The 23,610-nt window shown below is 40.4% G+C and overlaps 1 protein-coding gene across 1 annotated transcript in view; it reads right to left on the reverse strand.

The window, feature by feature from the left end:
• Positions 1–3,002: 3,002 nt before the first annotated feature.
• LOC108936421 (semaphorin-5B-like) overlaps positions 3,003–23,610 on the reverse strand; it is a 98,215-nt gene continuing 77,607 nt past the window's right edge. The window contains exons 12-22 of the mRNA XM_018755764.2: positions 22,891–23,008; positions 22,428–22,609; positions 20,143–20,286; positions 18,956–19,103; positions 17,407–17,632; positions 15,207–15,425; positions 12,970–13,140; positions 9,370–9,513; positions 7,605–7,649; positions 6,457–6,662; positions 3,003–3,635 (exon numbers count right to left, since the gene is read on the reverse strand). Coding sequence (XP_018611280.1) covers positions 3,468–3,635; positions 6,457–6,662; positions 7,605–7,649; positions 9,370–9,513; positions 12,970–13,140; positions 15,207–15,425; positions 17,407–17,632; positions 18,956–19,103; positions 20,143–20,286; positions 22,428–22,609; positions 22,891–23,008 — 1,771 coding nt within the window. The 3' untranslated portion in view covers positions 3,003–3,467. The remainder of the gene's footprint in view (positions 3,636–6,456; positions 6,663–7,604; positions 7,650–9,369; positions 9,514–12,969; positions 13,141–15,206; positions 15,426–17,406; positions 17,633–18,955; positions 19,104–20,142; positions 20,287–22,427; positions 22,610–22,890; positions 23,009–23,610) is intronic.

The raw sequence follows: 23,610 nt of genomic DNA on the forward strand, positions 1-23,610 counted from the left end.
TGCCAGGCCATTTCAGGGTAACCAAACAACTATTCAGCTCTAACTGTATTTCAGGCTGGACGAGGTATTGGAGGAAGGGGTTCAGAATGGTTGGTGGACATCTGTACTTTCAAACCATCATCAGTCTTTCTCAAAACCTTGGTTCAGGAGTCATGTATAAAGGATTTTCTTACTCTGGGGAGAAGGGGCTTAAATCGGTGATTCATGCTAACATACTGTTAATCATAACCAATGGTTGTCAGAAATGTCAGTGTTTCTTCGTAGTAACCATGATAGGTTGCCAGGTACAAGGTGTTTGTGTGTGTCTATCAGTACCAGGTGTGGCTGTATGAGGCAACCAAAATAGTGCGTTTTTTTAAATAGCAGGGCAGGTCAAATCCACACCTGATTCATTGATTAGAATACCTGACTCCCATAATCCTCTTTAAGATCTCACTATCATACTTCAATGACCTTGATTGTTTAAACCATTTGTTCAATGAAGATATGGCACCGTAACACACCCAGGACAGGATGCCAGTCCACCACAGGGCACCCCAAACAGGACTTGAATCCCAGACCCACCCGAGAGCAGGCACAAGGCAGCTGTGCCCCCCGCACCCCCATCTTACAATGTTTAAGTACTACAATTATTAGAACTGGATAGTTTTACCTGGAGAAAGTCAGGGTAAATGCATTGCTCAAGAGTACTACTGCCAGACATGGGAACTGAACCTGTGACCTTTGGGCCAAAGGCAGCAATGATAACCACTGCACTACCAGCTATATGTACCATCAATGTATGGAAGTATCTATTGTTAAATTTGAAAACTAGCCAACAAATAATTGGAGACTCTTGGAAAACATATTAAGGATCACCAGGAATATTGATTGGGCGCGAGCATGAGATTGGTTGTCGTCAAGATTCTGTTTTATTATTATTATTTTTTTACAATGAACAACATAGAAAAATAGAGTACCAAAATTCACAGTGTCTAAAAGGCAGTAATTACAAGTGTATACTCAACAGTGCCAACAGGTCAGTTGCATAGTAGGGCACCAAGCCTTCAGGATGGGGCTCAAGCCACGCAAATATCTGCCAGTCACAGATTATTACAAAGAAATGTCAAATCACAAAATATAAAAAGATAAGGTCAGCCTATCACACAACTGAAAGTGAAAAGGAGGCTAGCAGTATTTACACGGAAAAGGCACAGGGAGTGTCAACATGACTTTAGCTCTGTGACGATAGCTATTGTAAAAAAGCCTCAGAAGAGCTGGTCTTGCACAGTCTTCTTACTTCATTGAATTCCTCAATTCATACACTGAAAAGTATGCACGGTAGTGTACTTATTACATCTGGTCATATTTGCAGCACCTCGAGGGGGTTGTAGTGTATGTTTTCGTGAAAATGTCCAGTACCAATATTAGAGATTTTGCAGTGTATGCTAATCTGAAAAGGAGACTTTATTAAATTGGAAAAATATTACAACATAATATTATTGTTTTGCTGAGAAAAAAATTCCAGTGTAATTAAGTAAAAGACTTCCACAGAATGGCATGTCATAGGACGGCCTATAGCCTGTCGATCAGAACGCTGACAGTTGGACTACATTGAAGCAGATTACACCAGAAGTTCTGAGAAGCTCCATCCCTCCTGATCTCTGTGGTTGGCATCAACAGATTCTGCACTTTTGACAACTATACGGCTTTTTTATAAACAGTTAGCTGTACAACATACACTTCTGTGATACAAACTTTTGAGCAGTGTTCTATTTACAAATAAGTCCTTAGCTAAATTAACAAAACATTTGCCATCTTGATACTGGAACAAGCATGATAAATAACATTCTGGAAAGTTCTTTTCAGCTTTTAGCTTCAGAGTAAACGGTAATTGCGTTTGTGAGACTTACCACTCCAGTCGTCTTAAAATGACCTGTGGAGTTTTGTTTAAACAGTGTATGGCTGCTTATGAAAAATGCTTTTGGCTGACATACAAATGTGGTTATAATCATGAAAGTTCCCAAATCTGATTAAATGAGAAACATGAGTCAAGATGCCAAAAACACCCATTTACCTCTTCTCCTTGACTGAGTAAAAACAAACATGACTCTAAGACCTGCATCAGATAATTCATACTTCAAAAAAACAAGCATCATTAAGAATGTGATCCCAGCTTTGCAATAATTTTTAGCAATTACAATAGCACTTTAAAATGGTAAATACTGGCCTATGTACACACACGTCATCTTTTTCGTCTTCCATTTTTAAATTATTTTGGCAATTAACCTTCCATTTGCTGATAGGTGGTACAAAAGAAAGGTATGTAACGATTTCATCACAATCGGAGCCAAAAAATACTTCCATAACTGAACTAACTCTTCTGCTCCTCTTCAAGACAAAGGGCAATCATCATTTTGACATTCTTAAAAAAAGTATCCTAAAATAAGACATTGTGTGTCATAACCTTTGGAAATGCATCCAACATATTCCTAAACCGAGTAATACCTTTTAGAATTAAGTGTAGTTTGCAGGTACTCTATTCAAATACTTTCTCCAAATTAAAGAAAAATAAACGTAAATCAAGACAGTTCTCATTCATTTGCTCACAGACTACGCATGTTCATACCTGACCTGTTCACTTATTCCATCCAAATGATACCACTAATTGCAATTACTGGCGCAAAACTTGTCATAACCTTGGTATATACCTGAAATAAACTTAACTCAGATATCTACAAACCCAGTGCTACATGTCCAAGTAAAACAGACTACAAAGAAATATTCTGTGTTTTATTTGCTTGTTTTGTTACAGACAAAAGCTTTTTTTTTTTTTTTTTTTAACTTTGTTCTTTCTAAAAACAAGCAACTACTCCTCAATTCCTTGTAATGTGTGTCCCGAACATAGGAGACACATATTACAAGAACCAGAGTAAACATAAAGGCATCAACACTGATTTACTTTTTACAAGTATATCTAGATTCCATGATGTACCAGATTCATTGCTCAGTAATGGCTTCTTCTTAGCCTTTCGGCATTTTTCTTTTTTCTTCCTTCAGTCTGGTTTTTTTTTTTAAAGGAGCATTGTTTAACCACCTCCACAGAGATGCACTCAGCTCTGACAACAGTTTACAGAGAAGCATCCTACAGCATCTTTCCCCACCAAGGACATTTAAAATCCATGCAACAGGTTAGGTTCTGGCCCATCTGAGGAAATCCAGTTTTGGAGATACATGTAGGTTCATGTTGTTTCAGAAGAGGCTTTACTCTTCTCTTGATAAAGTGCCACCTTATTAACCAAGATGTCCAAGAACAAATTAAAGGGCGTGCTATACTGTCAGGCTCTTGTCTGCTTGAGGAAGGGAAGAGAGTATCCGGACTGCGCTTTTGGAAATATGAGTTTACCAGAGGCCCATAAGGCCAAGACAATGCACCGCAAGCCCAGTCGTGTCACCATGGTATCTAGAGCAGGGAACAAAGGTGTATCTCAGCTGGGGGTGTAGGTCCGGCAGGGGGAGGGAGAGGAGTCAGGCCGGTAGTCATATTTGTTGAGAGTAGTGGGGTAGTAAGTGGTGGTGTAAACGTTGGTCTGCTGGAGTGGGGAAGGAAAGAAGTTGGTCCTCTCATCTGGAAGCAGGTTGTTCTTATTTAGCGTCTGCAAGGGACAGAAGATGGGATGCACCACGTTATGTTTTGGATCAGAGTGTTGAACTCTGAGGAAGAACATACATGATGGACAATAGTGCGAGGACCGGTAAACACAGAATGTCAACTGCATCGTCATATTCCCATTTGTTACGCAGGTTAGCCAAGGTAATTTTTAAACTTTACATAAATTATGACAAAGGTGCCTACTTCCTAATAAAAAACACAACACCACAGCATCTTGTGTGTTTTTTTTATAGTGTATCAGACATACATTAATCTTGATGCTAAATATATAGTACATTTTAGATTTGGTCACATTTAGTAACCATCTGCATTTCATTCAAGTTTAATGTATTTTAATTGGAAAAAAAATGACTTATTTGTATTACAATAAATCAGCTGTGTTTTGTGGAAAAACTGTTTTAATGAAGATATTTGCAAAATATGTGTACCAGGATAATTCAATTAAAACCACACCAAGTTTTACTCCAACTCAGAGCCCTGGAACTCTGAGACAATAGGACTACCTGCTGCCACTGAGTGAAAAAATGTTCCACTTTATTTGAATTAAGTCTCTCTTGATGTTCTCATTACAGCTGGGCTTCCCTGTGTTCCAATACTTCATGAGATGTGACCATTGGTGAATAATGTTCTTTATAGCATCCTTCAAACAGCCTCATTCTCCCCAAAGACAAGTACATGGATTACTGTTGTTTGGCTACGGTGAGGTTATTTACACCTCAGTGAACTAGAGAACTAGCTGCCCATGTCTCAGAGACTAATTGGCTAGCACTCCATGATGGTCTCTATGAAAGATACAGAGATGAAATAAGAAGGATAGCCTAAAATGGAAGCAACTCAATGTGAGCTAATTGGATGGGTATCACATCAGTCATAAGTAGGTGACAGATTTCTGCAACCTTTCGACATTACAGTATAGGGTCTTGCAGAAATAATATTCAAGCCCCTTGAAAGTTAGCACCATTTTCTGGATTTCAAAAGACACATACAAATATTCTCCCAATCATTAGTTTTACTAAAGTCTACTTCATGCTAACATTCTATTTCTAAGCATGAAATTTGTTGTTTGTTCTCAGATATTAAAAATAAAAGGTAAAACTGAAATGTGCTGCTTGCAAAAGTATTAAAACCCCTGTGCTTCAAAAGCTTGAAATGGCAAATTTTTCTCAAACAAGAAACATTTGCCTCTCTGTTGGACATAAGTGAATTACTAGTTTTTACCAGTGAGCAATTAAAGTAACAGTCATATTTTCTGAATATCAAAATCACTCTGTGTGGCATTCATCAGCAGTACACCCAATGTGAAAATGAAGACTAAACAGCATACCACAGAAGTAAGAGGTTAAGTGATCCAAATACATCAGGAAAAGGGTACAAAAACATCAAAGTGCTTGGATGTCCCAATGAGCACTACTGGATCCATCATCAGGAAGTAGAGGGTGTATCACACCACACAGTTTCTATGTAAAGAAGGCCATCCATTAAAACTTAACACCCAAGCAAGATGTAAACTGGTAATGGAAGTGACCTAGACATCAGCCATCACTTTTAAGGAACAACAGAGGTCAGTTGCTGAAACTTGGGTACATGTGCATGAGTCCACAACATGATCCACAAAACAGGAACTCTCCATGACACTGGGCTATTTGGAAGGGTGCCAAAAAAGAAGTCATTACTTGAGAATATCCATAAAAATGTACATCTGGAGTTTGCTACAATGCATGAGAACCAGCTAGGATGTAGGGAAAAATGCTGTTTTCAGATGAAACCAAGACAGAGCTATTCAACCAAAATTGAAAGTGCTATGTATGGCAAAAGCCTAACACTGTCAATACCTCAAAAAACACCATTCCTGTGGTGAAGTATGGTGGTGGCAGCAAAATGCTGTGGGGATGCTTTTTATTTGCAGGGACTCTGAATCTTATCAAGACTGATGGAAGAATGGATGGAGCTAAACAGAGTGAAAATGAATAATAACCTGTTCCAGTTGGCTCAGAAACTGAGGCTTCAGAGAAGGTTTATCTTTAAGCAAGACAACAAGGCCAAGGCAACACTGGAATGGCTCCATAACAAAAGTGTAGCCCTGATCTCAACCCCACTGAGAATCTGTGGCACTTCCTGAAAATTTCAGTTCAGAAATACCATCCAACCAACCTGAATGATCTGCAGAAAATCTGTCAGGAAGAATGGAATAAAATCACTCCTGAGCAGTGTGCAAAGTGTGGTTCAGACCTATCCCAATATATGTAAGGCTGTTATTGTGGCAAAAGGAGGCTCTACTAATGATTCATGTTTGGGGGTTACTTCTGCAAGCAGCATTTTTCCAGTTTTGATTTTTTAAAAAACTTTTTGACAAACTATTTACTTTGGTTTTGAAAATATACTGTAAGAACACTTTGGTTTACAATAAAAATACATATTGGAAGAAAATATATATCATTTGAAATCCAGACAATAGTGCGAACTTTCAAGGGGCTTGAATACTTTTGCAAGACACTGTAAAGCAGCGTATCATTAAAGAATAAAGAAACTGGGAGGACAAGAGAGTGTAAGCTATTTCAAAACCAGCTAAACAGAAAATAAATTGCCTGGATAAAGAAATGTATTAGGGGACCACATACACACAGTGCTGCAAATTAGGAAACATGGAAAAGCAGCACTTTGCTTGCAAATACACAGTGTACGTTTTGACATTGTTTTCAACTTGTGATGTTTTGACCTGTGACTGTTGCTAAATTAATGATGAGGTACTTTTAACGTGAATATAAATTATTTCCCTTAACCGAAGACCAAGATGCGAGGGGTACCTTGAATTCCATCGGAGTGTACTTCTCATTCTTTGGTGTGGAGTTTCCTTTGTAGGTGAGGTGGTTGGGCGTAGTGGGGTGGATCACAGCAGACTCTTGTGATGGTTTGTGAAACCGCTGGCAGTAGATGTAGAGCAGGAAGCTCAGTAAGCCAGTGCCGAGAAAGCAGGAGACCCCAGTGGCAATCAGATGAGGCAGAGTGAATGCTGCGGAGGGACAAGACAAAGACAGACAGCCCAAAACGGCTGCTCACAGGGCACTCATGCTGGAATAAAGCCTTTCTGTACTCTCTCTGTGAGTCTTGTGGCATTAAAATACCCCTTCATTGTAGTAATGACCCTTAACTGTCACTTAGCATTATAAATGGACAGGTTTGTTAGATAATTGAACAACGCAGGAATGGGCCTTCAGAATAATGCAGAACAAAATAAACCACCCTTGCAGTGCTGCTCCTAGGTTGGTAGGTATAATTATGAGGTAGAGGGATAATGAGTTTAAACTGAGACAGGACTAGAAGAAGTCCACATTGAAGTAAGCGAGGTCAGAGCTGGTCTTAGTGTGCATTGGCGAAGTAGCCAGAGCTTTCATAGGACTGTGGTTATTCCAGGATTTCTAGCTACACTTGGCACAGTGTCATGGCAAGTAGCACTGCTGTCTCACAGCTCTTGGGTGGTGTGAGAGGACGTGGGTTTGCATGTTCTCTCCGTTTCTGCATGGGTTTCCTCCCACAGTCCAAAGACATGCTGGTCAGGTTCACCCAAGTGTGTGCGTGACAGAGAGAGAGTGTGTTCCACTGATGTATGGATGAGTGACCCAGTGTAAGTAATGTATCTAGCAGTGTAAGTTACCTTGGTGAATAAAGTGTGTGGGCTGCTAACATTACATAGTATCCATTGGAAGTCGCTTTGGAGAAAAGAGTCTGCTAAATAAGTAAATGTACACTTCTGGCACTACATTTTACCATAGCTTGAACACTCAATTAAGTTTCAGAACAAGGTAATCACCTGGGCCTCCATTTCGTACAAAAGTGACTGGAACCGCGCAGACCTTGAAGGCTTTCTTCTGCAGATTGTGCCTTAAAGGTTAACCAATGCTATGTGTTTTCAGTCTTCAGCTTGGAGTTGGGAGACACAGGAAAATATACATACCTCCACAGTTGAGGTTCTTGTCAAAACCAGATGCCGGAAGGATGACTGCGAAAGAAAAAGTATGTTACTATCGCGCTCAAGAGCAACACCTTTTTCATTTTTTCTTCAACTGAAGACATAAAAAACAATGACTATAGGCAGAATTATACTGGAAGACTAAGTAAGTCTAAAGTAAAAAGCCCAGTGCAAGCATCAAGTAGAAAGCTCTAATGATTATAGAGCACTTCAGAGGAAAAAAATATATGAAGAACTACAGGTGTTAGTGTCCCGCATATCATAAAGTCGGTATCTCCATAGCGGAATATACTACCCTCAACAACAAGGTAATTAATTTACCTAATTCTTAACTGCGTATCACCTGTGCTTCCTTGTACCAGCTACACAGCTCCACTACGATCCAGATTCCCTCTTCACAAGTGCAAGGTACGGGAAATACTTCAATTAAGCTGTTCTTGACTTTCCTCAGTGACACTTTCTTCACATTACAATCTAAATTACATCTCCAAAACTGAAACAACCTGAATATAATTGAATGTTGAAATGTAACATCCGTATTTAAAAAAAAAAACTAAGGCTCACTTGGTATTCACTGGTTGTGGCACTTACGTTGTAGGAAAACTGCCTTCCTTCTTATACAAGGAGTTAATACTTCTTTGGTCATATAAAAAGAAAAAAAAACTCCATGCATATAGAGCATCAATCCCTTAAATATAGTCTACCATTAAATCAGTTGTATAGTGTTAAAGGTAAGTATATGTTCAACACAAATAGGCTAAATTAAATTTTACAGCAATAATAAAGAATGAAACTTTTGGATTTCTCTACATTTATTTTTATAACTAAGAAAATTTTGCTGTATATATTTTTAGTCTTGAGTTTCTTTCTACAAAATATACAAATAAAATACAAAAAAGCTTTCTTTACATTCTTTAGTGTGGCCTGTTCTTTACCTGTCTTTCAGGGACCTAGAAAAAGGAGTTAAATTTCATCAGCCATAAATAATTGGACTGCATTCTGAATTCCCTTCCCAACTGCATTTGCTTTTTGTATTTCCTAGGAAATTATTTTCTGCAATACAGATGTAAAATGGTACAGTCATCCACCAAAATAAACATATTCAGGTTACAAGAATTGACTTTTTGACTTTTGTTTAAGACCATTACTTCTGTTTACAAGGCATCGTTTGGATTTACGAAGAGCAAATCTGGATTTTACACATCTCCCAACTTTCGACGGCAGAGCAGTGCAAAATCACAGCTATAGTTTGGCTTGTGTTGCATCAAGTTCTCATCCTGCATTATGTCTTGTTTGCAAGTTTCACCTGTTTTAATCTCAGTAATTTATGAAGGGAAACTGCCTTGTTGTGCTAAAATGTGAAAACAAGTGTCAATTTTAAAAGCATTTGTTGACATAAATTTCAGTGCTCAGGAACGCATAAATATTTTTACCATTAAAACTAAATGTAATTTAGTCTGATTTATAACAATTCACTTTACAAAGGGGTTTTTAGGAATGCTCTAAGGTAAGGGAATACTATTTATAAAACTGTATCACTGAAAACATTGCTAATTCCATCTACACTTTGTAGTTTGATAAATTATTATTTCAGGATGAAATAAAAGAGAAAGTAATCGAAACAGTAACTGTCATGGAATTTGTTGTAACATTTTACCAAAGAACACACATAACTAAAATTTTACAACTATTTTCACAAAAATTTCAACCATGAGTCAGTGTTTATGGACAATTTGATGGTTAGATTCACCTGGGACCTCACTGGATAGACAATCCCGACGCTCGGTGCCGTTACCCGGGCAGAAACCGGTGCCAGGGTCCTGGCAGGTACGGCTGCGCAGCTGCAGACCCGTGTCCTCGCAGGGGCCCCAGCCCGACCAGGCTGTCCAGCCTCCTGCAGAAGAAACAGAGGCATAGCATGCATTCCACACAGCTGTTCTCCCTTTTGAGCTAGACTGAGATACTCTTATAAGAACAAAGCTAAGCCTGCTGCATTTTACATCTTGTCCCTCCCTCACTCTCATGATATACCCATGTCTTGTCTTTCTTCTGTCCTCATACAGATGCTCTTTGAAACTATTAAATCTATTCAGTAACTGAGCCATGTTGGGCAAACATATGGACCGATGAGAAGTTGTTAGTAGCCTACACACACTCCAAATGTATTTAAGGAGTGTATTTTGGCATAAACCAGCAAACCAATTTTCTTAAACTTACATATTCCCAAATTGATGATGAAGCTTCTAAAAGCTCAGGGACATGAAACCATATGGAAACAGATGTTTCATATGTAAAACATATATTGTGAGAGTAATCAGGAGGAGGTAATCTGCATGTGAAGCAGCTCGTAAGAAGACTAAGGAGAGAGAATTCAAGAGAGTTCTAAGGGGAACCTTAATTCTTTACCACATTACACCGTGACCCTGGAAGGACTAAGCGCTCAAGAAAAAATATGGATGGATAAAATTGCAGAGATTATTTTGCATTGTGGTTTTGTTTGACAATCACAACCTTTTCAGTTCTGTTCCTTATAGGTTCAAGTTCCAGTTTTCTAGTCCCCTTTTGCTACATAAAACCCTTTTACCTGGAATCAGTACTGGGCTATAGTGCTGTATAACCTTTCTGTCTGATGCTTTCACTAGGTTTTTAGTTAGTTTCTTCCAGTTTGCTAATAGACATTTACTCTTTTAGCTGATGCATTTTTCCAAAGCAAAATTTATGGGGTTAAGCTACCTACAATTAGTTACCGATTTATGCATTTGGGCAATTTTACTGGAGCAATTTATAGTAAGTACTTCGCACAGCAGTACTAGAGCTGGAAGTACAATTCAAAACTGTGACCTTGGGATCCAAAGGCAGCAGCACTAACCACTTTTCTACCAGCTGTCTCAACTGAATAAGCAAACGCAATCATCTCTTCTCCTGCACCAAGAAGAATCAATAATATTTGTCAAAATGTTATTGCTGTAATTTTTATTGTTCTATAAGTTGTAAAATGACTCGAAGTAGTATACAGGTCAATTCCATTTATAGACCTTACACAGTTATTAAAAATGTTAACTCCCTGGAATTTTAGTTTATTAACTGAATATCTATGATATATTTATACATACTGTGTGTGTATATATATATATATCTATAAATATTTATGTGGCAATCTTTTGATGTGCTTTGCTGTCAAAATGGAATTTGGGGCACACAGTGTATACATTTTCTACTTTGTTCCATGCTTTGTGTTATTCTGTGCTATGTAATTATTCATTTATAATATTAAAGCACTTGTGTGCTTATTGACACTATAAAGCAGCTCAGTTAATTGCCGCATAAATTTAAATGTATTATTTAGTGTTCTCCAGTCAATGGAGCAAATTGTTTTCTCAGTAAAAATCTGACCCTGAGGAGCATGTGGTATTGATGGAATTCAACATGCTCCTCTTTATGTGTGCCCTGCAGTTGTCTTCTGGTCCAAGCATTTTGTGCGGCACCCTTCATCAAATGATTCCTGCAGACCTCCAGGACATTGGCCGATTGAGCATTTGCAGTCGGACCGAGGTGAATGATAGACCACAAATCCCTCTAATTACTACGCACCCTACTAGACGACACATTACTAATGTTCCAGCTAGCAATGCCGAAGGCACTGGGAGGCCGAAGGGACCACTGGCCATTAGCGTGGTGCCTAACTGACTGCACTCATAGAAAGAACAGCTAACAAGTGCATCAGAAGTGAAAACGAGGTGGTAGAAGAAAGTCTTAATGTAGTTTTATCACTGTGGCACATTATTGCGAATATTTTAGCTATTTGGTTGCTGGAAAATATATTTCTAAAATGAAAGTATGGGATATGAATAAAATACATTGTTATTTTGTCGGGAAAAATAATTGTATTCAATTCTCTACCTTAAGAAGGTGATGTTTTAACAGAATCTCTAGTATTACCTTGTTATGCATATTGCTTGAAACTTGGTGCAAGTATACAGCCTGGCACACTTTCAATTTAATGCCATGTATAACTGTAAATAATACCGTCATGGCCATCATTTCCTGCTTATGTTCTGATTCTCAGTCTTTGGTCCAAAAAGCAACACATCCTTTAAGCTTCACTCCGAGAATGTGGCTGTGACAAAAGCTCCTTTCTTAATTAAAAAAGCCAAATTAATTGAAGGCTATAAGAAATTCTAACACTAAACTTGCTCAATGGAGCATTGTTAAACTGTTTTTTGTCCTGTTTTAAGAACTTGGGTTGGATTTCCTGCTATACAGTATCAGCCATCTGTGACAAGCAGGTCCAGGAAAGATGGTTAGATGATTAAATGGGTAGTAGGTAGCATAGTGGTTAGACGTGCAGTCCTGCACTCAAAGGACACAGATTTTAATGCCATATCCGCTGTAGTACGTTTTGTCAAGATACTTACCCTCAGTTGCTCAAATGAAAATTACCCTGCTGTAAAAATGGGTAAATCATTGTAAGTACTTTAACACTATAAGTCACTTTGGGGAAAAGCATCAGGTAAATAGGTAAATGTAAATAGCAGAATCTGTATCACTCTGTTCAAACACATTGACACTTCTTCCAAGCAGGTTACATAAAGTTTACAAACTACAGGGTAAAAAGAAATGGCAGGATCACAACTGACACATCTCAGAAGATGTGTGCCTGTAATCCCTCCTCCCAAACTGCCATGGGCATTGTGCTTCAGAAGCAATAATAACATATATTTAGATATTAAAACAGGGAGAAGAATACTTAAATCCAAATAAAACACTTAATGTACATTTATTTTCACTTTATCTTTCTCAATAACAAGACTTAATTAGACCTAATTCATTATTGTAACTCTTGGTCATTCATATTACTGTTTCCTTTCAAAATTCTGATTATGAATTATCATGGTACAGTACATTTAAAAAACATTTTAGAATGTGTATTTTTTGTTCTAATGAGACAAGCCAGATAAATGAATGGATTTGGCAGATTTTTACATTTTCAAGCTTTTCACAGATTACTGGATGGCAATACTTAGCTATAACTCTTAGATGTAACTGCAGGCAAAGTCATAACACTGAAGCACATCTTAAAAAAAGGTCACCACCTCGTGAAACAACTAAAAATTGTTCCTCCACACTCCATCAATGGCCTCACAGTTGACTTAGGGTACTGTAACTAATGAATATTCAACAACATCAACAGCACTGTAGCTTAACCAGACATAAGACCAGGAAATTCATCTAATTCAACCTCCAGTGTTTTATCATTTATTAAGATCTATAATTAGTTCATCTCTGGGGCATGCCCATACTAAAATACACCAGCATGTGGACTGGAGTCCATGCTGTCCCCTGGGCTTACCTTTGCATGGGTTTGTGTTGCACAGAGCCTCCTCCGTGTGAAGGCCGATGCAGATGTCCCCTCCACCAGTCGGAGCAGGATTGGTACAGCTGCGTGTACGCTGATAGTGCCCCCCATCGCAAGTGACCGAGCACTGGGACCAGGAGGACCAACACGACCAGCCACCCTTCACTAAACACACACAGAAATGATGTCTTTCAAAGCTGCAAAATAATGCAGCCCATTACATCCTGCACTACATCCATGTGCAACAAGCTGTCAAGGAGGTCGTAGGTGGCAGAGTGATTAGAGTTCCTCTCTTTCACTCTAAGGACACAGGTTTGAACCCCAACTCCTGTTTTAGTGCCCTTGGTCAAAGTACTTACCCTGAACTGAAAGAGTAAAAATGACCAGGTTGTGTGAATATGAAAATCACTGTAAGCTGCTTAACACTGTAAGTGAATTTGGAGGAAAGTATCCACTAAAGAAATAAAGTTATCGAAAGCTGGCTTTTCAGCAGCCACATGGAGGAAATACACACACACATTTTCAGAACCGCTTGTCCCATACGGGGTCACGGAGCCTACCCAGCAACACAGGGCGTAAGGCCGGAGGGGGAGGGGACACACCCAGGATGGGACGCCAGTCCGTCACAAGGCACCCCAAGCGGGACTTGAACCCCAGACCCACCGGAGAGCAGGACTGCGGTCCAACCTACTGTGCCACTGCACCCCATGGAGGAAATATTCTATTTTAATTTCAAGGCTCCTTTGAGCAGAAGGTCATATTATTCTGGTAACTGATTTTCCAACACAAGACACTTTTTTGTCATGGACAGTTTCATCTCAGCATCTGAGTTCTGGTTCTGCGACACCGCCTAATCTTAACATCACAGCAAAGCATTCGCAGATGGTCATCTCTGGTTGATGGTAGCCAAAGAGAACACAGCAGCAGAACTACACAGTGGCCTCTGGGAGTTTAGCTGCAACCTTTGAGCAGTGGAAGCTGTCGAAGGAAGACTCGGAGGAGCTCTAAGCCAGTGGACATGCAAGGAGGCAGCATTTGATGTCTCTGGTGAATTAAATCCCAACACTGCTCCTGAGGTTGCTATGGAGGTGCAAAGTCTCCATAGTGGCAGGGCTGGATGACATTTGTTCTGAGATGTTAAAAGCACTGGACAGTGTTGAGGTACTGTGGCTCATACAACTCTTTGATGTTGTATGGAAGGTGGGTAAAGTACCTCTGGACTGGAATGATGGTCAATGTATTTAAAAAAGGGGACCAGGGGGTGTATTTCAATTACAGGGGATCACACTGCTCAACCCACACACACACACACACACACTGTCTGAACCACTTGTCCTATTTGGGGTCGCGGGGAGCCGGAGCCTAACCTGGCAACACAGGGCATAAGGCTGGAGGGGGGAGGGGACACACCCAGGACAGGACACCAGTCTGTCGCAAGGCATCCCTAGCGGGACATGAACCCCAGACCCACCGGAGAGCAGGACCCGGTCCAACACACTGCGCCACCGCGCCCCCCTCACTCCTCAACCTCCCATGCAAAATTTATGCCAGGGTACTGCAAAAGAGACTCTGTCCAGTAGTTTCTTCCTGGTCATGAAAGAGCGAACCAGCTCTTATCTTTGTCGCCGTACTCTGAGGACCAGCAACGTGCTTGCCTGTGCTCAAGGAATCCCGTCAATCTAATATGGGATTGAATCATATGATACCAAAGTCTAGTTTTGAAATCAAGGTAGGCATCAGCAGGGGGAAAAAAAACGTGTCTTTGTTTGCAGTAAATGACAACATACTCGAAGGTTACAGGTAATAAATGAAACTGCAAAAAGCAGTGGATTCACCTTTAAAGTTATCTGTCTTATTATAGCTCATGTCAACAAGCCAAATCCCGATGAACAGTGCATTCCCTGTTGAATCATGACACTTTTCTCTATTTGTTCATCACAAATCATCAGAAATCCAGCTGAAAAGGTAGGTGAACCTCCAGTGTAGTACAGTTAATTACCAAGTTTTGTCTCGAGGTTTCAGTTGTTTGATTTTTTTATGTCAGATTTGATGTACCCTGCTTTGTAGTCTTTAGAGGAATAAGTTTGTAAGCAACGACAGTTAAGTGCACATGATCATGGGGGTAACAGGAGCAGGGTGAGGTTTTCATGGTGTTTCTGGGTGTAGGTGTCATTCTGTTGGGGGGCAAGAAAGGTGGTTTTCACAGCTGGGGGTGGGCCGGGGGCACTTACCTGAACAAGCCTGAGGGTTACATTCTTGGTATTCCACAGGAGAGCCACTGCAGGCCACAAGGACAGTCTTGCCCTCGGGGGTGGCACAGGTGCGTTTCCGGGTACGGAAACCCATTGCACATTCTTGTGAGCAGGTGGACCATGTCTCCCATGGCGACCACGTGGCTCCTACTCCTCTCATCATTGGCCGACCAGTTTTCAGCAGGTCTTCCACAAGGCCTACAGCAGGGAACACAGATGAACACAGCTATTACACAAGAGCATAAATAAGAGGGCAGCTGGTAGTATAGCGATCAGCGGTGTTGCCTTTGGATCTGAAGGTCTCAGGTTTGAATGCCACCTCTAGCAGAAGTACCCTTGAGCAAGGTACTTGTATTAAATCGCTCCAGTAAAATTAACCAGCTGTATAAATGGATAAATAGTTGTAAGTAACCAAACATTAAATAACTTCTTTGGAGGAAAGTGTCAGCTAAATGAATAAATGTAAATACCACAACAGCCAAGGAAGCAGATTTGTAACCGCAGCTCTTCTGTTTACGTCTCTGGAGGAGCTGTTGTAAATTTATGTGAGGGACATAAACTGAATTTCTTTGACAGAGTATTTATAAATACACAGTATAGAAATTCTAAGTCAGTGTTGATCAACCTTTTGTTTTCCACTGGTTTCCCTGCCACTGAGGGGCAGTGAGACAGCGCAAAAATTTTGACCTAGGAGACCCAGAACCCACAAAACATACTTTGTCATATTACACACTGCATTCAGAAAGTATTCAGACACATTCACTTTTTTCATATTTTTTATGTTGCAGCTATATTAAAATTGTGTAAATGAATTTTCCTACTACACTCAATACCCCATAATGACAACGTGAAAACAGCATTTTAATTTTTTTTTTCCAAACTGTGCAAAACACAGCATTTTAAAGTAAGTAATTAATAAAAATAAATGAAACACTATGGACAGATACAGTGCCTAAAGTCTTTGGATGTTACTGAATGAAAAATAAGTTACAAATGGGAACAGTTTGCAAATGGGATTAACTACAGGGAAGGAAAATGGGATCTGTTACCGATATGCAAAATACTTTTCGCTTTCACTGAGGGGAAATTCACTGTTATGACTCAATTCATTACAATAGCTCCAGAGGTTTAATTACTTTGACCTTAGAATTTTAATTTCTCCTTACACATTACTTATTACACCACTGTAATAAGAGGAAAAAAACTCTACTACTTATTTATTTTACTACCTTAAAGGTAATGTGAAAATACAGTACATGATTGAACTTGTAGTGCCATTTGGTTGTAAATCTTCTGGGTGACCCATACAGGATAAATGATGAGAAAAAAACCAACCCAAGGCATATGCCACCATTGCTGGTTTTTCAGTGAATACAGTCAATCTCCATGTAATGGTTTCACTATCTGTAACACTACAGAGGCTAGTTGGAGTGTATTCAATCACCACATGACAGGTTATTCCTTCAGCCCCTGGGTGCTGGCCATGCCAGTGTACTTGCTTACTCTGTACACCATTCAATGTACCTCCTTTCACCATAGCATGTCTCCAGAGTGATGTGGTAATGTCTTTGATGGTCTCAGGATTGACGAGTGTGAAAGAGCAGTTGTGGCCATGACAACGCTTACATCTATGCATTTAACTGACACTTTTCTCCAAAGCAACATACAATGTTAAGCTGCTTAGAACTCCATCACTGGAATTTTACTTAAGGGTACTACAGCTGGAGGTGGGATTTGAACCTGCAACCCCTGGGTCCAAAGACAGGAGCACTGGTCACGGCATCATCAGCTTCCCATTGACACACCGGACACGCCAATACATGCCCGTGGAAAAGAAAGAATGTTCCAGCATACCATTCATAAAGGAATCATGAATCCAGCAGTTTAGTCCTTTATAAAGCGCTGTTATTTATGCATTTACATGAATGGCCCATGGGACCTTTAACTCTGCCTGGAAATTTCTTAGAGGTTAAAGATAAATTCTCGCAAATTTCTCAGTGATGAAAATCCTATTAATAGGCATCACACTGTTTACTAGCTGGTTTTGGAATAACGAATATAGTCAGACTTCAAAATAGCTTGAAAATTTCTGTACATTAATGGAACCTTTTTTTCCCCCAAAAAATATCTATTAGCTGTATTTCAGAAGGAGCTCAACCTCACACAGGCTGGGACTTACTGTCAGTTTCACAGGCGGAAGAGCCGTCGTTGGGGCAAAAGCGCGTCTCCACTTTGCGCTTGCCAAATTGCAGCTCGTGGGGGTCGGCCAGCTGGGCACGGCATGTGTAGCGCATCCTCTGCTCCTGACGGGCCCCACCCTGTGTCACATTGACAGGCATCCAGGGGGTCCAGGGCGTGTTGCGTCGCACCTCTGGACACGCTTCCAGGTTGCAGGTCTTGTACTCCTACGAGAAAATGATAGGTGGTGAGTTTTCAGGTGAGGAAAGGGGCATGGGGCATGCTCAGGTTCAGGCTTCACTTCACATATTTTCACTCACACGTCAAATTATTCATGTTATGCAATGACACATAGTACCTATTATATGACTCCTCAGGATATCTTACTTCATTGATCTGTCACTTACAAACATCAGTAGAGTCATAGACAGAAATACATGTATACACCCCTATTTCAAGTCTTTTGAGGACACAAAGAGAGGACAGAGTATTCTGTAAGTGCCAAGAATCATTATTCCTTATTGAATTTGCAACAACAACATGATCACTTATTTTGTAAATGAACACATATACTTTCTTTCTCAGTCATGGGTGATGACCTCGATTTACTCTTCCATTCATTCAACACAGCAACACTTCAACTCAATTCTGTTTCCCCACACTCCTTCAAGGGCTATCCCCACCCCTCTATTCATTTTCAGATACCGTACTTGAATTCTTAACCAGTTTAACGAAATTTTAATCAGTCTTAGCTGTTAAGTGCCAATGATCATGGTGGTATTAAGACAGCGTGCTACGTGCTGCTCAAGGTTGCCAGAGGTCATTGCACTGAAGGAACTAAATGATTGTACTTTTAGAATGCTGCACTTCACTCCTAGTATCATTCACACACACACACACACACACATTTTCAGAACCGCTCATCCCTTACGGGGTCACGGGGAACCGGAGCCTACCCGGCAACACAGGGCGTAAGGCCGGAGGGGGAAGGGGACACACCCAGGACGGGACGCCAGTCCGTCACAAGGCACCCCAAGCAGGACTTGAACCCCAGGCCCACCGGAGAGTAGGACTGCGGTCCAACCCACTGCGCCACCGCACCCCCTAGTATCATTCATTTAAAAAAATTTAAAAAAGAAAGATTTTCAAATTAACAGTGTTTTTGGAATATCAACTATACGGTGAACACACACGTACATGACACTCCTTGTTATTACGTACCGCTTATCTTCTTTTCTGTGTTCTTTTTAATTCACCTGTCATTCCTTGACACTTTAACTGATTCTTCTAATATTGTGTTTACATGAACTTCTCAAGATGTCTTTTTTTCTGTAGATTTGTGCTTTTTAATCATCTGTGCGCTAGGAAAGACGCAAGGAAACATTTGTACTCAGTGCTCCTTAGCACTAATTCTGACAGATGGTGTCTACCTTTACACTGACATCTTTGTGCGACTTCCTTTCCCCAAGCCTCGAAACAAGTGAGCGTCACACAGAACTACCATACACCACATACCACAACTGGAAAGCATGATGACCAGGAGTACGTACCAGTGCACAGCCTGGGCAGCTGTTTCCGTTCTCACAGCTTCTGATGCGTGAGTGAACCCCCCCTCCGCACTCTGAACTGCACTTGGTCCAGGACCCCCATATGGACCACAGGACAGGTAATGGGCAGGACACCTTCTCATTGCATAGCCTGCAGGTACCCAAACGCATATTGCTAAATTATCCATTACTTAATTTATCCCAGTTCATAAGAATGCATTTTCTGTGGGCAACTTACATTTATTCATGCTTTTCTCCAAAGCAACTTGCAATTATTTATCCAGATGGGTAATTTTACTGTTTACTGGCACAATTTAGGGTAAGTACCTTGCTCAAGGGTACTACAGCTGAGATTGGAACTTGCAACCTTTAGAGCCAAAGGTAGCAGCAGCTCTAACTACTATGCTACCAGCTGTTCCCAACTTCTTACCCATCCATCCATCCATCCATCCATCCATCCATCCATCCATCCACACAAGTCAATCACAGGGCAATGACACACACTCATTCCCTCACACATACAGACACTATGAAAAGTAAAGTCCTTAATTTACTTGAAACACATGACTACTGGAGGAAACTCACACAAACACATAAAATACAAACTCCATACAGACTGAGCTGGAAAACCCACTCCTGAACACATAGCCCAGGTAGAGTGCTGTGAATGAAAGTGCCGACAGTGAAGAACATACATAAAGCCTGACTGACTGAAAAGATTTCCCCAATATGCCACTGTAGTACCGAGTAGCTGTAACAGTCAATATAAAATCAGTCATAATACAAGATTTTATAATAAGGGCATAATGTACAATGCCGGTAAAAAGTAATCACACCCCTTGGATTTCACAAGACTCACTATAACTAGACACAGGTGATCTTCATGAAACTTAAGTAACTTCTGAAAACATTTAATTGCACCCCAGTTTATGTAGGTGTTGCATAGCAAGGGGTGAATACTTATAAACTTGGTTATTTTGTGTATTATATTTGTAATTAATTCAAAACTCACTTGTAGAAATATGTTTTCACTTTGACATTAAAAGGAATTTTTTTGTTGGCCAGTGTCAAAAAGGCAAATTAAATCCACTGTGATTCAATGCCATAAAACATTTAAAAGTCCAAGAAGAATGAACGCTTTTCTGAGGCACCATATAGACTCCATGGAGACGACACCTCCTTCCTCTCACCTCTCCTCTCGACTTTGTCCCACACAAACTCGTCCTCCATGCCTGGGTGAGGGGTTATTACAAGAACGCTGGCGAACCTCGAACCCGATCCCACAGCTGGTACTGCACTGAGCCCAGGATGACCAAGGTGTCCAGCCTCCATTCCTAAAGCACACAGTTACACTGTTATAGCCCCTACCTCTGGAGAAGAAGCATTCGTCAAAGGCTTGTTAAATGATGAATGCAACATTCTTCTGCAACTCTACATGCTCATATTATTTTTTCCAGTTTCAGACTGATTACTTAATCATCCTGAGAAATTGCTGGGAAATGCATTTCATTGAAAATATTTATAAAGCCTAATGCAGTTGAACTAATACAAAACAACAAGGCTACACAGCAAGTTCAGTCAAATGTTACCAGATCTTAACATTTTATAGCAAAACTCTTAAAGGTCAATCATAACCTGACTCCACATATAACACATTAAGACACGGACATAATAATTTGGTATTGCAAATTTTAATGGTCTTTTCTTAATGTCCTCCCAAAACTGTTTTTTCTTTCATATTGAAAAATGAAGCAGTAAAATCTTTGTGGGAAAGCTACAGGTACAACGAAAAATTGTTTTAAGTGCTCTGTTATGGCAGAGACCTAAATTTCAGCTCCCACTGTAAGCTGTAATTGTTCATTGTTGGATGAGACATAAAAAGAAAGGGTTTCGGTGAGCTGTATCCGCTGAGCATTCTCAATCTTTATGACTGGGTGAAGTCTAGAAACACATAAGGCAACGTAACACAAAGCCTTTTGGAAACAGACTTTAATGTGGCTTGGCATCTTCATTTATATAAATCTTATTTATCGGATCTCATGAGTAAATACTCTTGATTCCCCTTTTGGTGAGGAGAGAAGTGCTTTTCGGTTATCCCTGGACTACACTGTGTGCAAGGGTTCCTACGTCTCTGATAGTTTTGCTTCTAGAAGTAGCAAATAATATCAGTTTGGCAATTAACTTCAGTTTGTCTTGTATTATTTTCAATACTAAATCTATAGACTTTTGTGTTCTCTTTTCTGAACTGCGAGTACATTCATGTTTTCACTTGCTAGGCATTCTAAATAAAAAGTAACGAACTGAATTAGAAATGAATTATTCTGTAAATTGAGGTATGTTTTTGTAAATAAAACAACTGCTGATAGACACACTGAATCGATAAAAAAAGATGGTGCCTTGTGGCAGCACAGCCTGTTGATGCTGTTGTGCAGCAGATGCAGCAGTCATCGTTAGCGATTACAAATAAAATTGACTCAAAAATTATATAATAAGGTTGATGCAAGGTAAATAAGGTAAATGTGGGTTGTTGTAAGTCACATATGTTATAAATCAAGGACCACCTGTATTACCCTTTAATTTTATTGTACAGGTGGTCCCCGATTTACAATGGTTCGACTTACGATTTTTTCAACTTTACCATGGTAAGCTGGTGATAGACATTTAGTAGAAACCATACTTCAAATTTTGAAATTTGATTTTTTTCCCAGGAAAGCCATATGCGGAGCAATACTCTCTCGCGATGCTGGGCTGTGGCAGCGATCCGCATCTCCCAGTCTGTCACGTAGAGGTGTATGTTAGATGTATTAAATGCATTTTCGACTTATGATGGGTTTTACAGAACATAAACCTATCATAAATCGGGGACCACCTGTAAATACTTTTATCCAAATTACCTTATAGATCAGTGAAAATAAGCACAATACAATGTAGCACCCACAGCAGTGCAACCTGAAACAGGATTTGGAGATGACATTCTGAAAAAGTGATCTTTAATAAGTATATATGTGTCTTTGGCTACATCCTTGATAAAAGTGCAAGAAACAGTACAACAAAACTGGCCCAAATACATGTTCTTCTGCCCTAGGCCTCTCTGAGCCTCAAAATTCCCTGCAATCATTGGGGACCCCTCACTCAGCACAGGCAGTGAAATAGCCAATCCTGGCAAAACACACAGGACTATGTAGACGCATGTACAAACTAACACCAGGTATTTACACTTATTTGCATGAATCCCCCTCAGCACCATTACAATAATATAATAATGGTCAAAATGCTCAGATGTAGTCAATATTCATTTTAGGTTTGGGTGCAGAAATCTCTACAGGTACAGATACAGATAATTTTGGCAGACAGCCTTCTAGATGGTCACAAGTGCATCTGACTACAACATTTCAGTAAGACAAACTGAAGCAGTGGGTTTAGGAAAAAATTTGTGTAGGGCTGAGGAATTGGGGCAGCAAGGTTTCCTCCATACCTGGAGCAGTTAGACACCTGCATGGTGGGGCCTTCGCAGTTTCGGCCCCCACACCGAGGGGTGGGGCTGTTGCACGGTCGCAAGCGACACATGCAGGCACTGGTGCTGTCCCCGTCCTCGTGGTTGCAGGGCTGCCATTGAGCCCAGGGCCCAAAACCACCATCTACGGTCAAATTCCTCAACTGCAGTGATGAAATCACAGTTAACGGGGTGTCAGTGGATTACTGCACATTACAAAGAAATCAGATGCAATGTACCTGAAAACCGCCAGAGTAAAAAAAGGTTCAGGAAAGTGTTACTGTCAGACCCGCTGACTGAAGACCATCCCACTTAATTTTCTAATAACTCCTTTGCAACATGAAATTAAAAAAAAACTGTTGCTTGTTAGAACTACTTATGGGGAAATTTCATGGAGAGAAGGGTTGCAAAGTCATTGGCAAGGGGGTAATTTCCTGGCTCTCACTGGGCACACTGTGATGTTCTGGCTCCACTGGCTCATGTTGGAGCTGTCCTCAATGGTGGTGCAGCGTTTCTGCTTCCGGTCCCACCCACAGTAAGGGTCCCGCGCATCCAGGCAGACCCTTCAAGGCAGCCGAGAGAGAGTGTAAGAGGCAATCGTCAGTACGAACACTGTGCAACGATAGCCGGTGATCCTCCTCCACAGTACAGCCTTTGTACCTTTAGGACAGCAAAGCAGACAGGTGAACAAATCCACACAACCCTACAAAAGCCAAGAAAGCCCCATAGCAATTAGTTGTTTGTATACTGTGCATAAACAAGAGCTAATTGGGGAGTAATTAAATCTGGAAGCCTGTTAACGAAATGAAGCTGTCAGAGCTCAAACCCAGATGTGGGCCTTTCTAGGGCAAGGTGTGTGATAACAAACATGTTCACTCAGGCTTGCCCAAGAAAGAAAGCAAGCTGTTTGAGGCAAAGCACTGTTTAATTAAGCAGGGCTGTTTGCTTTCCACATATTGGAACAGGCACAGAAGAAACAACCTGATGGTGCTGCACACTAAGATAAACCACAATGTAACGGGGCAATTTGCTGCTCTGGGAAGATGAAGCAGAGTGAGGTGCTCAGGTGCTCCAGAACAAACCCCACCTTCTCCAGCACAGCACGTCAGTGAATTGACATCATCCATTAGACAACTTAAGGAAAAAATGAACTTTAAAACTTAAA

This window comes from Scleropages formosus, chromosome 24, assembly GCF_900964775.1.
Source record: "Scleropages formosus chromosome 24, fSclFor1.1, whole genome shotgun sequence".
NCBI lineage: Eukaryota > Metazoa > Chordata > Actinopteri > Osteoglossiformes > Osteoglossidae > Scleropages > Scleropages formosus.